General features: G+C 37.3%; 1 protein-coding gene across 1 annotated transcript in view; it reads left to right on the forward strand.

Annotated features, from left to right (window-relative positions):
- The window catches only part of FSIP1 (fibrous sheath interacting protein 1), a 77,495-nt gene that overhangs the window by 10,156 nt on the left and 48,765 nt on the right, over positions 1–18,574 (forward strand). The window contains exons 7-10 of the mRNA XM_030452284.1: positions 274–372; positions 2,777–2,877; positions 3,950–4,057; positions 10,556–10,720. Of these exons, the coding sequence (XP_030308144.1) occupies positions 274–372; positions 2,777–2,877; positions 3,950–4,057; positions 10,556–10,720 (473 nt within the window). The remainder of the gene's footprint in view (positions 1–273; positions 373–2,776; positions 2,878–3,949; positions 4,058–10,555; positions 10,721–18,574) is intronic.

An 18,574-nucleotide genomic window follows, 5' to 3' on the forward strand; every position in this document is an offset into this window, starting at 1 on the left:
TGGACCTTGGAGCGTTGTACCCTAAGAGAGGTTCGTCTTGCAACATTTGTCCTTTATGGCAAGTAATTGTTAAAAGCAAAACCATTTGAAACAGCATAATGATTCATGAGACACTTTACACTTTGCTTGTTTTCCTTGATAAGTATCTTGGTTATGTAATTGATTAAAATTTCTTTAGCTTTCTTATGTTAGATTTAAGAAATATGATACACATTAAACTAGGTCTTTTAGAAATGCATTTCAGTTAAATTTTACTGAAAAATTTCCTTGCAGATTCCTTCCATGCTAAAGAAGATGAAGCAGGTACTTCAGTATTTCCCACACAAATTAATCCAGAAGATTATGATTGCCATAAAACCCTACATATTCAGGGTAAGCTTTATTATTTATTGTAGTAGTGTAGTGTGTCCAACACTTCAAAATAAATGCAGTTGTGCTTTTGTGCCTCTGTTCTCCAATTTGAAATTCAAATTTGTATGGTTAAATAACTTCTCACATGTTTTGTGACATAAGAAGAACAGCTTCAGCTGCCATTGCTATCAGCTGCAATTGTTTATTTCTTTGTCACTGACCATTCTGTGTAACCAGAATGAATCCATCTTCCTGGTGGCTGGTTAAGATGACAAGGACATTATAAGCACTGTGTTCCTCAAGGCTGAACCATTAATGCCAGTAGAACCTCTGCACTTTTTAGTGACTGCATGCTTTAATTTTTAAACATGGGCCTCATCTTCCTTATAATTTTAGTCACTTGCCTTAGTCCATTAATATTTGACCTTAACTTTGTGTTATTACATGTTTCATCACACTGGGTTGGAGCAGTGCTGTGCTTTTAATTGCTTTGTCTTCACACCATGTGTCTTCATTCCTCCCTGGCAATGTATCTTGTCCCTCAGCTTCCACCTTCACAATTTCTGAGTTGTGCTGGAGTAGCAGTGACAGATTTCATTACAGTGTTCAGTACAGTGATGACTTTGGAAGTTCCCAGTATAGGAATGGTTGGGAATTTGATGTTGCTTGCACTATTTTTAGGTGCTCCGCATTATTGTACTTTAGGAATGCATGAAATAGAGATCACTTACAATTAATGAGCAATAAATTTCTTTTAATACCTTTTTCTGCTTTACTGGAGACTTAATATGGTTTCTGAGTAGCTATGGCATCATTTTGGTTGGTTCTGGGTTTCCATGTAACAGTTGTCAAAAAGGCAGACCCTAAATAGGAGGAGCTTAACTTGTGAAGATTAGTTTAGTGATACTTAAACAGTCTCATCAAGATTTGTACCAAATCTCTCAAATTTGTATGGAATCTACCGAATCTCACATATAAATTGTTGAGATAAAGTCTCTTGTACTTACCAATAGCATTCTGCAATGGGATTTGTCCTGGTGATCCATGTGTTACTTGAATGTTATGAGATGTTTTGTGTTACAGCTCCCTCTCAAAAATGCTTATTCTACAGTTGGAAAAAGATGTAGCTTAAAAGTAATGTTCATATATGTTGCATATTGTATTGGAGTTTGGGAGGTTTTGCTTATTTCAGGAAGCAAGTTGTCATGTTTATATTGATTGGGAAATTCTCATGATCCAGTTCCTTGATAAGTTCAGGATGTTGAGGATGTCCCTGCCTGCTGCAGGGGTGTTGGACTAGATGACCTTTAGAGGTCCCTTCCAACCCTAATTATGGTATGATTCTATGTTTAGATGGTAATGTAAAAGATGCTCTGTTGTGTGTTTGAACCGTGACAGGGTTTTCTTGGTTGGATCCAACACCACCTCAGTCCTTTAAGGTTTAATTGCATTTTGAGAGGCATTCTGATTGGTGAGAATGTTGTACAGGCTTTTGTCTATTCTGTGTGAAAGGATGCACAAAATTTATTTCCTGTCATGTGGAGTTTCCTTTCACCTTACTTGCTCTGAAAAAGGCTTACTTCTATGTAGCCTATTTTCTGTTATCTAACATGTTAAATTTGGGGGTTTTGCAGGCAAATAGCCCATCCATTTTTCAGATCTTTACTTTCCAGAAAAGAAAAAATATCATGCATGCTTTTGGAGTACTTTCTGAGACTTAGAAGTTGGTTGTATTTGGTTAGATGTTATTTAATATAATAAATACTTGCTGTTTGTGGAAGACTCACTATTTTAAAACCAATAAAAGTCTCTGAAGCTTTTGTATGATGCCCACTTTTGTATGAGGGATAGAAACCCACTGTTGAAAAAATACACGTGTACTATTGTCAGAGTAATGTGGCTGTTTAATAACTTTACAGCTCTATGACAAGTTTTGTTTTTAAACAAAATTTGTTTTATAAGCTGTGTTATGATAATATCAACTATATCATCTGTTCTTCAGCTGGTTTATTTTAAAAAATGTACTTGATATGTCTCCAAATAGTTCTGTGGTTTTTTAAAAAAAAAATTGTCTGGTTTTATACTGATGGTAAAACTGAAACAATGATGGGTTTGAAGGAATGTGGTGGCTTTCAAAGTCACCGTGTTTAACATTTTTGAGGTGAAAAATCCAGCAGTATTTCAGCCTTTGCAATATTGAAGGTTCTCATATAATAAAAGCTTGAAAAATGTGATTACATTTCGACAGTAGTTGTGTTTTAAATACAGCAATATAGTTTATATAAATAATGGAAACAGCACATGAGGAATCTGCCTCTCTTTATATCTTTGACAAAGATTTAAATGGGATTGCTGTTATGACAGCTCTCACTGACTCAGAAAAGAAATGATTATAACTTAGCAACTTTTCTTCCTCAAACTTCAGATTATCCAAGTGAATTAGAAACAAATGAATTCCCTAATCAAGCTGAAAAAATGCATAGCAAAACTAAAACCAGTCAGGATTTCATCAAAAAGAACATTGAGGTAAGCATTAAAGCATAAAACCATTAGCATTTTCTTAAATATTAACTAAAAATATAGCATATAAATACTTCTGGAGGCAGTTGTTTTTTATGAGGAACATTAAAAGCTAATTAAGCATAACTGAAAAAAGCTTACTGTTAAAAAACCCTGTTGCTTATGGCAGATTACTGCATAAGATACTTCTCATCTTTGATGCACATATTGGTGGGGATAATATTGCTTCTATGTGTTTGCTAAAGAGTTCTGGAAGCTGCGTTCTGTTTGTGCCTAGACATAGCTTGTTTTGAGGGCAGATATTTCATAACATTTTCTTTAAATGTATTTACTGTTAAGCTAAAGGAAGATGTTCTTATACATAGATAAGAAATAGATATGCAGGTGGTTAATCACAGAATCATAGAATAGCTTTGGTTGGAAGGGACCTTAAAGATCACCCAGTTCCAACCCCCCTGCATGGGCAGGGACACCTCTCACCAGACCAAGTTGCTCCCAGCCCCATCCAACCTGGCCCTGAACACTTCCCGGGATGGGGCAGCCACAACTTCCCTGGACATCCTGTGCCAGTGTGTCACCACCCTCACAGGAAAGAATTTCTTCCTAATGTCTGACCTAAATCTCCCCTCTTCAGGTTTTAAACCATTTACCCTTCTCTCACTACACACCTGTGTAAGAAGCCCAACCCCAGCTTTCCTGTAGCCCCCCTTCAGATATCGGAAGGTTGCTATGAGGTCACCTTCAAGACTCCTCCAGCCTGACTCCGGGGTGACCTTTATAATGTTAATGTTAAATCATAGCCTGCATGGTACCCTCTTACAGAATAACGATTTCTGTTTTGATTTTTATGCTGTTTTTTGGTGAAGACCTTGTAGCTTTTTCATCCAGAAAAATATCTACCCCCCTATAAGAGTATCAATTTATTGTATGTAGGCTGCTAGATTTTTCTGTTAGGGTGATAGTTTGTATTATGACAATAAATAAGGTTAGGATGCTAGTTTGAGTTTAAAAACTTAAGGACTGTTTGAGCTAATGGAGTTCTAAAAGATTTTTTAAATTGTTTTCTGGAATATTTCAGCTAGCAAAGGATTCAGGAAACCAGGCTGTTATGGTTGAGAGAGAAAAGAAAAGGCTAACTGAGCTATTGAATGGTACAGAAGATGGAACTGACTTGCAAGGTCTTGAGGTATAGCAACTTTAATTAATACTGTCTTGTTGTATTTGGTTTGGTTTTGTATTAAATAATTTGAATTGGCTTTAGTCCTGCCATGAAGTTACCTATTGAGACATGAGTGAAAAGCTGGACAAATTCAATTGTCTTTCTCTCCAAGAATGAATTTTCACTGGCTTTATTCGTTTTTACCAACACTTGGACGTCCTGGGCTCAGAAAACCTTCAGAGCTTAAAAGAACAGACGCAGGTGGAAGAGGCCTTAGAAGCACACTCAGAGATGAGTTGTTTTCTCTGCATAAAATGTGAGTTGTGTCCTATCAATCTGAGTGGCTGGTATTGTAGTTTCTGACAGAAGGGCCAGATACTACTTCAAAAAAAAGTCCAAGAGTTTTTTGAGGATGTGAACTTCAGACTACAACAATTGGTAAAATAGACATTGGCTAAGCTTATGTGTCCACTTAGAAAGCTAACATGACATCTTTCTGTGGCTTTGAACTCACTCTATCTTAAAAGTACAGAGGAGCCCAAGTCTGCTGCAGTGTCAGACATTTATGCTTTAACATCATATTGTTAAAGAGCGTGTAGTCTGCCTACTGCAGTGAATATCAAGAGCCAAAGTAGACAGAAATGCCTTTCCTCACGGAGAATAAAAAGCGTTTGATTACCCCACCAATCACCTCTTTTAGGACAGTCTGTTCCACAAAATGATTCTCAGTAATCTGAAAACATCGAGTAGTCTTCTGAGCTCCCAGTTACTAGGAGATGGCCTTTATTTCTTATTTCTTTGAGATGAATGTTACAGTGAAGAGCTAATCAGGGGCTCTGTTGTTCTACAAAAGTCATCTTAAGGCTGCTAGGATGGGAAGACAAAATTTGGTTTGAAAAATGAATCATACCAGAAGGTTACATTACTTTTCAACTATATCTGGTATTAAATATGCAAAAGGTATGTATTTTCATGGAATGAACATTCACAAAAAAGTGAACTTGATACAATGCTTTGAGAAACTTGCGTTTTAATAAATAAGAAAAACAGGGAAAATGCTTGCTTGCTTCATGTAAAGAAATGAGGTGACTTTTCTAATTTATTTTAAATTAAACTGTACTTTATATTATGTCTGTAATAAAGGTGTGACCTTTTTCCCAACATATGTAAGTGTACACTGAATCACAGCATGTAAGAAGACAGATGTGAACTTTGTGTAGAATGAACTAAATATAGGCAGGCTTCAGTTTCTCATCAATTTATACACTAAAAGTGATCTGAAGTAAATTATTTTTCAGTCAGCGAAATAAGTCAGGCGTGAGAGATAGAAATAAAAACAAATCCTACGTATTGTAAATTCTCTCTTCCTGTGTTTTACTTTGAGTTATTTTCTGATAAGGTGGTGAAGACATCCAAGGGGTAATGCTTCTCATTATTCTTTTCTAAAAGGTGTCTAAAATGCATATTTATAAATTACTGTTTCAGGATATGGGGAAAGGAGGTGAGGTCAGGATTTTCTTAATCTGAACCAAGCTGGTTATGGAAACAGAGAACTAATCTACCCATGAGTTGGGACATTAATAAAGTCTGTAATTTACCCTATGTCAGTGTGGCTTCTAGGTTGAAACTCATTCTGTGTGAGATTTAAAATTTTCTCTTTACTCTAGGGAATCTGGTAAATATACACTGTGTTTATTGTCCTGTGTATTGTCAGGATTTCTGTCAGTTAGGAAAACCTGGTGGACAAATTACTAAGTAATGTAAGCGTGCAGTATTTTAACAGTAAGTGTTCTTTCACAGTTAGTAAGCTAAAGTGGAAGCACAGAAAACAGCCTCTGCTGGCTGTTCCATGTGCAAAGGTTTAAAAATATCAGCCACACTCAGTGCTTGTGTTTTGTTTGTGAGACTGAAAAACTTGGACTTCTGTAAAATTGCCCCAATCTTCCTGTTGATCTGCCATCTGTTCCCTGACTTTGCAAAGGCATCTTACTGAATTTCATTGGACGTGAACACCAAGCTTGAAGGCTGATTTATTTATCTGTGTAAAATACTCATCTGTTAATGATGCTGCACAGATGTTTGACTTGGCTGACGTAGTTTATTTAGCACTAAAAAAGGCATTGGGAGGCTTTTTGGTCTAATGTTCAGCAGGTGGCTAGGAGGCTTGATTTTTATTGTACTTTTAATTTGTTGCATATTAGAAGAACAAAGCTAAGACTTGCTGGATCACTATTGGTCTTTAGTCTGCATTTAGAAAAAGATTCAAGGTGTTCTATTAGGTATGCTGGCAACAGATTTGACGTTATAACCCCATGTAAAGGTGCAAAATGTACAGCTGAAGCAGTACTTCATCCATCACTGGGATAGGAAGAAACTGCAGGGAAATCATTGTGGAGTTTTTGTTTTTCTTGTTGGAAAGTTTGGTGTTTGATTAACAATGATATCTCATCTTTTCTCTCTGATCAAGAACATATTTCAGTTTGAAGGGAAGGTCCTTTATCTGGTAAACATGAGCATTTAAGATGTGAAGGTCCTGTAAACAGCCTTCTGTTAATAAGAATCAAGCTTTCTGAGCTCTAGAGAATAGTGACTTTTGAAAGAATTTATTTTACTCGTTACAAAAGCCTTCTCTATATAATCGCTGGGGTTTTGTTTAAGCTAATGTCCTTCACAAAACTGAGACATTTATGCAGGGCAGTGAATGCAAATTCTGACTAGCAATGTAATATTGGACCAATTCTTAAGGCATCAGAGCAGTGGAAAAGCATATAATATTTATTGACATTTTGCATTTGGCCCATGTCACTGTCATGTGGGTGTTTACCTTTAGAGATTTTACTATTTATATCAGATGTAAAATACATTCCTACACAGGATGTGTTGCTTTGTGTTCTCCATACAGTGGACAAGAATGGGAATCTGTGGGTTAGTCTGGTCTGTACTAGATTATCTCTTTAAAGAAAACAGCCCTGGAATCTACTGCCAAAATAGAATAAAAGAAGTCACTTAAACCTGTTTAGTCTGGAGATGGATCCTTCCTCTCCTACATTTCAGTTATATTATGGGTGAGGCATTTCCTGTGGCTGCTTTATAAAAAATATCACAAGGAAATTATCAGCTAATGAGTAATCTGGACTGTTTCAAGATGGTCCAGGTACCTGTCCAGCTGATGAGCACTTTCATCTTACTTCATTCTGACTTCTAAAAAGCTGGTGCAATCACATCAGAAACGTTTTGGAGGTTGTAAATCAAGGTAGAGTTGGCTACGCTGTGTGAATTCCTCTGTATAATGTAATGCGGATTTGATAAGTTCTTTTGATTTATACTACTAAATATGACAAATGTCCAAACAACATTTCTCCCTTTAAAAAAAAAACAACAAAACTGTTTCATGAGTCTTTTAGAAGTACATACTCGTGCTTATCTAATTGTCAAAGCTGCAGGGGAATGATTTGTTTCAGATGTTCCTCAGTAATAACTACTGACTGTGCTGTTATAAAAGTATTGCTAACACACAGGAAACGTTCTGACAGGGCAGAAGCTTGTTTTCCAAGCAAAGCCATCTTGAAAATACAAAAAAGAATGTGAGTCCATCTAACCCTGGAGTTAAGAGACTAATGGAGCTACTTGGGTATTTGAAGCCTGGGTTATGAGGACTGAGCTGTAGCTAATAAATACAGTTGCAGTTTAACTTACTCCTGTAGTAGTTTCTGTGCTAATGATGGTCACTGGCTCACCTGAACAGATGCTTCCTCAAAGCTGGCAAGGCCCTAGGGGCATTTGTGGGTGGCTCTTCTGGAGTCAGAGCATCTCTGGTCACACTGTCATCATCCTTGGATGAGAAAGTATTAGAAAAATTGATTTTGTTTCATGAAAGAGATGACTTTTTTTCCTTTTATTTTTCTTTTCTATTTTTAAGTTCAGTATGGAGATAATTTATGTCAGGTGCATGGGATATGCTTCTTTCTTTTTGCGAACAGGGTGCTTTAGAGTAATGGGGATGAATCAAGGATGACCTCATAGCAGTGGTATCATAACTGGAAGCTGATATTTCCTCCTTGTGAGGATGTGGCTGCTTGAATAGCCAGAGAACTAATATGGAAGTTGTAAAGGAGTGGTGGACATGAATCTGTTGAAAGACAGATGTTGAAGTCTTGGGACAAGGTGCTGGCCCTCTTATGTGATGAAAAAGAAAAGAAACAAGGAATGCACTTGTCCTCCCCCCACATCCCTACATTGCCCTTCTAAGGTCCTTCCTTCTGGTTTTTTTTGTGGTTAGGACAGAGCTGTAGTCTGCTAGCATCATTCTCAAGCTGAGCAGACTTGCTTCTCTGAGTGTGAGCCAGGAGTGCTTGTGGAGAACCTGCATCTGGTGTTGAAGATGAGTTCATTCGTTCGGTTGATGTAGGCCAAGCTCACTCATAATATGTCACTGTACCTGTCTGTACAGGGAGTACCTGGTCATACTGGTTACTCAGGTGTTACTGCTGTCAAGAGGGAAACTCATGTAAATCATGAACAGGAAAAGAACCCTGCTCTCCATCTCTCTGTGTTTCTGTGATAGCAAACTGGGACTCTAGAATGGAAGCAGCTACTTCGGGCAGTTCCTTTGCTTTCCTATGAATCCCTTTTTTTCTTCTTTGGTGATACATTGCAAAGGTCACATTATATCCTACACCCTCATTTTGATGTTTGCCTCTCCATGGTTTTTGCTAGCATCAACCTCTGCATTTTCATTCCAAGCCTAATTTTGGCAGTCTTTCCCTTTTTTTGTGACTCCTTGCTCGATGGAAAGTAGTTGTCCTTTCAGACAAAATTGCTGATTGTAGTTCCTTCTTTGACTTCTGCAGGAGTCTGTTTCTTTCAGAGATCAACAGGGAGCAGTGTATTAAGTTCCACCTAACTTGGATTCTTAAGGTGATGCTACATATCATCATCAGATGTGATGGAGTATGCAGCAGAATAGATGTTTCTCTACATTTTCTGCTAGACTTTGGAATACAAGTTCATTGGGGGAGTTTGGCAAGATCAGTATAGTTAAAAACACCTCATTTTTATGGCTGTTGACTTGCTTTTGTCTTTTTTGCAAGCAAAAAATTATCTTGCTCTCCCAAGCTTGCTATATGGTCAATGCTCTGTAGAGTTCCTTGGACTTTAGCTGTAATATGGTGTCTCCAGAATGTGTGCAAACAAGGAGTGCTGAGATGCAAGGCATAGCAGTAGTGGTTTAGGATGGTGTTGAGGAGGGTTCTAGTGCAGTTTCTGAAGGCTGTGAGTTTTTCACTTTCATCATAGCACTGAAAATGTGAGCTTTGAGCATGTTCTTTGTTTTTTGTCTTAGGACTGGTGCCTGTCTGTCAGATTCATTCCTCTTCATCTTTATCCTCTTACACTTTCTTGCAAAGGAGCGCAGCACTCCTAAAATTGATTTTCATGTCAGTTGCATCGTAAAGTGATGCTTCCTGTGCAGCACTTGACAGCAAGATCTGTCTGCAAGTTAGACTGTGCATTATTCATTCACAAGTGAGCTGGGGCTGCTGTATCAAACAATACAGAAACTGTATATACTATATAATACAAACTGTATACACTATATAATACATAAGACTGTTTTAAAGGTTTGAATAACTTGGCTGAGAGGTTATGAAGTAAGATGCAGAGAGGAAAAGGAGCTAGCTGCAAGATGCAGGGAAAGGAGCTGGCTACCTGTAGCACTTCTCTTTGCCTTAAAGAGAACATCATCAAGGGAGTTGTGTTACCTTCAGGAGAGGGGATGGGCAGCTTGGGAGCTGCCTGGTTGCACTCTGCCACCTGGCATGGAGGTGAGGTATCTGGCTTTATGCAGTTTTACTTCAGAGCTCCTGAGCTGAATGGTTGGTGAGGACACAGGCTTTGGATTTTTATAGAATCATAGAATTAGCCGGGTTGGAAGGGACCTCAGAGATCATCTAGTCCAACCCTTGACCCACCGGAGCAGTTGCTAGACCATGGCACTAGTGCCACATCCAGTCTTTTTTTAAATGTCTCCAGGGACAGAGAATCTACCACCTCACCGGGCAGTCCATTCCATAGCCTGATCACCTGCTCCGTGAAGAAATTCTTTCTAATATCTAACCTAAACCTCCCCTGGCACGACTTAAGACTGTGTAAAACATGTAAAATATTAAAAGCTTGTTTAAGTTAACACAACACCTTTTTTGCTATTACATTTTAGCAAAGCATGCAGGTGCATGTGCTTTCTAAAAATAAAATGAAATTTATATATTTTTTAAAGTCCATTGAAGTTGCTGCTCGGTTATGTTTTAAATGGAAAAATTTATGCCTCCAGAAGATCTGCCTGCATCTGATTTTGAGTGTTCTTGGTACATGACTATTGTCAGAATTCAGCTATATATGTGGTGGTGGATGACAGCTTACATTTTAAGTATGGTTTATTTGTAAAATAAATGCACTTCATGTGTAACTGCCTTTAAAGCTTATTTCCTTTGTGAACAAGGATTAAATATTTTCTGTATCTTCCTATAGGAGGATGTATCTGGCTGGCTAGCACCAGGAGAAGGCTACACACCTGAACCTATGGAATTTCATCACCTAAACGAGATAGACATTAAGCTTAAAGTACTGGTGTCTGATGGGGATGTTTCTTCAATATCCAAATCCTGCTCAAAACCTCCTGGCCAGATTTATCAGGTATATTACAGAGCAGAGATTATGTTGCAGATTTCTTGTCTAAAGCATGTGTTGATCTGATTTAAATAAAAATACAACATATGTCTGTCTATATTTGAATATTTTTGCATTTTCCTTTGTGTTGTTTTTTTTTTTCTCCCTCAGAATTTGTGTTAAAGAATGAAGTGAAATCCTTGGCTAGAGAAATAGTAAGAAAAATTACTATGTTAGTATGTTGCTATTTGAAGTGGTATATAATTCAAGGACTGTTTTGTTTTTAACATTTGTTAGTTCCAGACTTTAAACAAGAAATTTCATATGCAGGAATTAGCAGTTCAGCTGGTTTTAACTGTGTGAAGGCCTCAGTGGTTTTGTAAGCATAGTAACACATTACCTGTGATAATTCATCTTTTAGGAATTAGAATTAGATTTCTTCTTATCTCAAGATTACAAAAGTACCTCTTCACTTACGGTGTGAAAGATAAAGCAATTACTGATAAGCAATACTAAAGACTGTGGAAAATGGATTGAAAGAGTGTGTCCCTTGTTTTTAATGGGCTTTCTCAAAATAAATATTAGGGAAATAAAACATAAAATACCATAATTCCTGTTTTGCACTAACTTAGCCCAAGCTTGTTACTTCTGTAAACTTTACAGTTTATAGCTGGATCAGGTGTTATCAGAGGCTTTGTAGGAGCATACATGGGCAAAATCATGTTTTCAATTACTTGTTTATGAGAAACATCTCTTTGAATGTGGGTTGTTTGTTTGTTGGGTTTTTTCCCCCTTTTTCTAAAGAGCAATTTACTGTCGTTTTTTGCATGAGCTTATTTCCAAACTTCAGACTGTGTTTTACCTACAGCAGTATTTTCTGAGCCTGCCAGCTCCAGAGGAGTCACATTGTGATGCTGATCGTTTCCCAACTGGGATTTAATGTGTGAAGCGGTGACTCCCTCTAGTGGGTGATGACTTTGGCAAATGCAGTTGTTAGACAGGAACTTCAGGTCACAGAATCCATCTCTGAATCTGCTGTCTCTGGGAGGAGACCTCAGCCTGAAGTTACTGGCACTGCCTGTCACTCTGCTTGGGAAAGTTTGTCCCAGTGGTTGTTGTTGCTTTCTTTTTATCTATATGCTGAGAATATTTGAAGAGAAACTTGCTTTATGTGTATGCTTACTGAAGAGTCATCTTTTTGAATAATACTACACTGAACAACCAAAAAGGGAGTCAATTAGTTAGAGGAAAACAGTTGCTCTTCAATTTTGTTTTGCAGCATAGAGAAGGCTCTCAGACACTGAAATTCTGGTAAACAGGATTCTGTTTGTAATTTTTTTGTTCAGATAAACTTAAAATTGTGAGTCATTTCAATGAAAGCTACTAAAGAGCTGGACTGTTTAAAGGTGGTTTTACAGATTTAGACAAAGAGCTAAACAGAATAAATCTAAGTTGAAGTGAATAGGAGGCTTTAGTTACTTAAAACTGAATTTAAAAGGACAATAACTACATAAATGCAAAGCCAGTAAACCTTCCCACATCCCAACAAATTAAACAACAAAACCAAACCCTCCCACTCTGCATCTAAGTTCCTGAAGTGTTTAATCCTGTAGGTGCCTTCAGTCCTGCTTCTCTCCATGTCTAGGGCAGCTTCTGTCATCAGCGGGGTTTCCTGGTTGCCTTAGTTTCACTAGGATCCAGGATTTAGGCAAGTTAGTTTGTTAGGTGCAGTAATTGTATCTAGAACTGTGATATAACTGAGCTTTTCTAGATTTACACAGAATTTCAACTACTGTTTTTCTTTTTTTTTTGTACTGGGAAGTGGAGGAGAAAATAATCATCTTGGCTTTCAGGAACTTAGCTCTTTTCTCTGGAAGTTCTTTCTGTGGAACATCCATACTAGATCTACCCTTCAGTCCTTTGTACTTGGTTATGGTTATTTTTGGTTTGATAGGTAAACAAATCTGTATTCAATTCTTCCACAGCACAAACATCAGATCAAATCCTGAATTTGGTTATACAGGTTCATTTTCAACACCTTGTGTTTTCAAATTCCTCTAGCAAATCTTTTTTTAAAAAACCAGGATGTAAGACTTTGCAGCAGAAAAATTATTGACTATATTGGGTTTGCAGAGCTTTCTGTCAAATGCATGCAAAATTATGTATTTTTTTTTAAATTAGTTTTTCTAAGTTTCTTGCTGCTCATGGTCATTTTAAAACATCCTTGTTTATCTTTATCAATATTCCCTAATACTGTTATAAACTGGAAGTTTTGATGAATTTTGTAATTCTTGAAGCATCAGTTCTAATATCAGGAAACATTATGGGTCACAGAGAAATGTCAGAATTTTTTGTACTTTTGCCACCTGATCAAAAGCAACAGATACCTACCCAGAAATGGTCTGAAAAAAATGAATGATGCTTTTGTCTTGTTTTGTGATCTGTTAGGATGAATGCCACATGGAAGACAATGGCAATAAGAGTTTTGGTTTTGTGCCCCTTGTTGGGTTTCATTGGAAGTATTTAATGACAAGATTTTTCAACTGAATCATAGAATAGCAGATTGGAAGGGACCTCAAGAATCAGCTGATTCAACCTTTCTTGGCAAAAGCGTGGTCTAGACAAGATGATCCAGCACCCTGTCCATCTGGATCTTAAAAGTGTCCAAAGTTGGGTAATCCACCAGTTCTGTGAGAGATTCCAGTGATTGATTGTTCTCAGTGTGAAAAATTTCTTGTGTCCAATTGGAATCTCCCCAGAGAAACTTGTACCCAATACCCCTTGTCTTTTCCATGTGACTCCTGGTGGAGAGGAAATCTCCATATTCTTTGTAGCTGCCCTTTTAAGTACTGGAACATGGTGCTGATGTCTCCCCTGAGCCTTCTTTTCTCAAGGCTGATCAAATCAAATGTTCTCAGCCTTTGCTCATGTGGCAGGCTTCCCAGGCATTTGATCATCTTTGTGGCCCTTCAGTGGACCATCATGAGCCTGTCCACATCTTTTATGCATAGTGGGGACCAAAATTGAAAGCAGTATTCTGGGTGTGGCCTGACAAGCACTGAGTGGAGTGGGATAATGATTTCTTAATCACTGTTAGTGATGCCCTTATTGATGCAACCCAGCACCCTGCTGGCTTTCTTTGCTGCAGCACTGTTGACTCATATTGAGCTCACTGCCTGCCCACCTACCCTAGATCCATTTCCACACACCTGCTCTCCCCGTGTTCTGCACTCCTGGATTAGGTTTGCCCTGGTTCAAGACCTTAGACTTGTCCCTGTTGAACTTCGTAAGTTTAGCCCACTCTTCAGCCTACCCAGGTCTTCTTGCAGGCTCTCCCTTCCAAAGTGTCTGTTTTCCCCATGTGGTTTGTTATCACCCACAAACTTCTTCAGGATACACTTGATAACACCATACAGATCATTTTCAAAGATAGTAAACAGCACCAAGCCCAATATTGATCCCCAGAATACCACTTGTGCCTGGTTGCTAGTTTAAGAAGGAGCTATTTACCCCCACCAGCTGCACAGACCACTTGTCTAGCCCATAATGTGCCAGTTTCCCTGCGAGGAGGCTGTTGGCACACACTACATTGAAAACCTTGGAGAAACCCATGTAGATGATGTCCACTGCTCACCCCACGTGGATATTCTTCTGCTTTTCCATCCCTGGTACACTTCCACTTTGGTTGGAGCAGACTTAGAAGCTCACAGTTAAGCCAAAGGGATTTTTGTTGTGCCTACTTTCCTTGCCTTTAAAGGGGGTTGCACTATTTTTTTTTCTCCCAGCAGAGCATTCGTCAAAAAATCCCAGCATTCATGTCCTGGTTTGGGGCAGGAGAGAACCAGTTTTCTTTTTAGTAATTTTATGTTTCAGTTAAGTATAAAGTGACTGTACTTTTTGACATTAAGAGCAGGTTTTTCAGTCAGTGTCTGCTTGTAGGGCTGATAACTCTTAATGTTTATAGTTAATTGCAGATATAAAGATATGAGTGGTATGGAGGAAGGCTCTTGCTTAGGCTTGTTCCTATAGAAACCAGTGTCAGTGCTTGGTTCTGCTAAATGTCTTCTGTGTTGGAAATGAAAGGGAGGAAAGGAGTTCACACCTGTAACCCTTCTGTGGGGAGGACTTAACAGGAGGCCCAAAATTATCAAATGAAGTATTCCATCCCATACACATGAAATTTAGTGTAAATCTGGGGGATTACAAGGGTCAAGTTGTTTTTATCTGGTGTCCTGGAAAGACTGTCTGTCCCTCTGTCTGTGATCCTGACCTGTGCCTTCCCAAGCCCATACATTCCTGAATCCAGTTTCCATCTGCCACTTAGTCTGGGGATTTCTTTCCTTTGGACAAGGGGCTGATTCTCAGTGACACCAATCTTCTGAAAATGAGTGCTAGAATTCTTTCTGATTTCTGTGAGATGTGGATTTCATCTGTTGTGGTTGAGTAGGTTATAATGCATTAGTGATGCAAAAAAATTGGGAAAAATTGTTCCTGTGTAAGTCATCTGCTTGGATTTTTATTTAGAATTTCAGCAGTAATTAAAAAAAAAAAAGAGCTTAGAGTTTTGTTTCAGAAAGCTGCACGTTATTTTTTTCAAAGAATTGCATTAGATACAGCTTTCAAAATGCAAAGACTTTATCACTACTGGGAGAGTTGCTTCCTGCCACTGATAGGTACTTTGGCAGGATGAGGAAGCAATGCTCTGTCTCTGAAATCTTTAACAAATGGTTTTAATTATTTTACAGTACCATAACTGAGCTGTTACAAAGAGCAAGCAGATTCATCTTTTTGTGTGATGAGTCCAGCTGGATTCAGAATGCTTTTCCATGACTAATGTTCTCTTTTACATGGAAATGTTTCTCGTCCAAAGTGTATTTCTTTCTGAAACGTTTCTTTGTTCTGGCGCCCACTTAATGAAATATTTTAAAAATGGTTTATGTCTTAATATTTTTTTGGAAGAACAAATGAAGTTGAATGTAATTCTAGAAGAGACAGGAAAATGGTAGGGTGAAGAATAATGAGTGTAGACTATGTGCAAAGAGTAAGGTTACCAGCTTGAAAACCTAGACTACCTGAAAATAAAAGGAAATGAAGAAGGTGTTTAAAGAAACAATGATATCTCTCTGCTTGATTGTCTTATAAATATGATTAATGCTGCGTGCGTTCTTGATGAGTTCTTTATACCCATCTTGGTTTCTTTCATCAGAAAAATGTTTGATTTCTTTTCAGTATAGCAGTGGACAGTAAACACTGTAAGTCTAAATAAATTCTCAAAATTATGCAGAGTTCTGAATATACAGTAATGTTTCAGTTAATGAACTCCTGATGGTATGGGTTGACCTAAACAGATGATTTTGGAAGTTATCTCTATGACAGGGCATGGTTAGAAGCAGGTTAATAAGCTGGTGATCCACTTTCTTGGCTCAAGAAGATGGCATGTCACTAATATATTTAGTTAGATGAGATTTTGGTTTTATTTGTAGAATTTTGGTGAAAAGGGTGCAACAAATAATTTTATCCATTTGAAATACTGGATATTTTTTGCATTGTGATCATTACAGCTTTGGCTGTTGCAAAGGACCGAGATTTATGCTTGCTTAACATATCTAATAGCTTTATTTTCTGCCTCTTCAAGTTTTTTTTAAATTGTTATTTATCACAAATTGACTTTTACTACCTATGTGTACTAGCTAGTGGAAACATGAAGTATTTTGAAGCATTTGAAATATTGACAATAAAGTGTTTTCTGTGCTATAGTATTTGCTACATTAATGTCATGTTATCTTCAGAAAAATACTACAAAATAAGTGGGGAAAAGTCTTTAACTTTTCTAATATGTTGTGAATTCTGCTCAATTACTGTTCAAGGATGAGAGAAATGGGACTGTAAGAACTGATTCAGTGAATGCAGCTGCACAATGCTCCATACTGATCAGATATAAACTTTTATTAGGAACAGAAAGAAAGAAACACAGAATGAAAGAAAATAACAATGTGCTTCTGTAGACATCTGCAGTATACCTTATGGCTTGACTCTTGTGCAGTTGTGGTCCCTGGAACTTAGGAGCTCATAGAACAGCTTCTGTGAAACATACACAGAGTTCTGTGAACATACACAGAGACATTCTTCAGTATGGGAAAAGAGGAGTAAGAGGGAATGTGATTGAAGTGTGCAAAATCATGCTGTTCAGAGAGAGAATAAATAATAACTTTTTTTTTTTCTGCCAACCCATCTGATTAGAATTGTATTAGTTGCTGATACTGATGTTGGAGAAATGTTGAAATGTTTAAGTATATTTTACTTCTGTTTTCTAGTAAATGTTCATAGTTAAAGTTTTATCCAGCATTCTCTGATAAGAATTGGTTAGGTATCATGGCAGATATCAATACTAAAGGAAAGGTCATGAAAGCTCATTTCTTTTGACAGAACAGTATCTTGTCTTACTAGAGAAGCATCAGGCTTAAAAATCATCCTGAGTGTGATGATGAAAGGAAAAAGAACTTAAGATACAAATTTTTCCTGAAGTTTGAAGAATTTGCTCATGAGGGCTTATAGTAGCTGAGCTGTCTGTGAAATAAAATGGGTATGTGCTTGTAACTATTTGACAGACTAGGACAGAAATGTGTGGAAAATAATGTAGAAATTTGAATCTAGCAATTTTTTTTGACTCCTTTCACTGTAACCTTTTTAAATCTATCTGGTACTGCAGGAATAACATTTTCAGAGATGCTGTTTGCAGTTTGAGATCTTTCCTTCATTGAAGACTGAGTTAATCTAAAAATATCAACCAGTAGTCGATGCATAAAACCCCCAGAATAAAATAGTGAGAAATATAATATAGTTTTTAGTGACTTCTCAGTACCAGCAGTTACAGGTTTATCCACAACATTGCTTTTTATAACAAATCATAACTGCAGCTCTGATCCTGCTAAGCACTAACTGCCTATGTGGCAATATCTCTCTGTATGCAGTGATTGAAATATTTGATTTAGGAATTCAATTGCAAAAATAGCCACAACTTCTTCTTTTTCTTAGAAAGAGTAATGATGCCATTATCTTCCTTCCTGCACTTCATGGACAGTTTCATTTGTATTAAGTTTGCAGGAAGCACAGAGCCATGTAAAAGCAATTGCTTTTATTGGAAGGAGCTTCAGTTGTTGTACTTCTAGCTGCTTTGCCAACTCTGTATTTATATTGCAGATATAAAGGTCATGTGTTTGTTTCATGTATTAATAAACACAAGCCTAAGTAAGTCCTTTGGTATTGTATGTTCTGTATAGGTGTCAGCCATGTAGATTTCTTGCCATCAGGCATCATAGATACTTAAAAATCTCTGTATTTTTAAGCCTAACTTAAGACACTCATTAGTAAGAATATATCTCTAGGTGGCTCATATTGAGTTTCATTCTAGTTTGGAGAGTTTCTAGTAAGTAACAGATGGAAGTAGTTGTATCTCTTTCTGTTATGGGGGAATTGCTGGCATTGTGGTACTGCCAGCTACTGCTCACTGTAAATAACTATTCAGAAGTTGGTGTTGTGTGAAAAGAATTTTACTTTTAGGCAACTAAGAGTTTGATACAAATGTCAGAACTATAGATTTGTTTGTTTAAAAAGTTTAGAGATAATTACAATGATTTTTTTTTTGTAGTGGAGAAATTTTCCGTTGAAGGTTAAATTGCAAAGATGGTTTTTACTTTCCAATTAGACACAATGCTTGAAATTATTTCCCTCCTGTTAGGACTGTTTGGGCTAATTCTAAAAATAAGAATCAATAGAGTAGCTTTTTACTAAATGGTTGCTCATGGTCTTTGAGTTGAATTGACTAAGGGTTTTTGCTTGTTTGTTTGTTTTTCCCTCTAGCATTATTTGGATTCCTTGGGT

Source organism: Calypte anna, chromosome 5A, assembly GCF_003957555.1.
Source record: "Calypte anna isolate BGI_N300 chromosome 5A, bCalAnn1_v1.p, whole genome shotgun sequence".
NCBI classification, from domain to species: domain Eukaryota; kingdom Metazoa; phylum Chordata; class Aves; order Apodiformes; family Trochilidae; genus Calypte; species Calypte anna.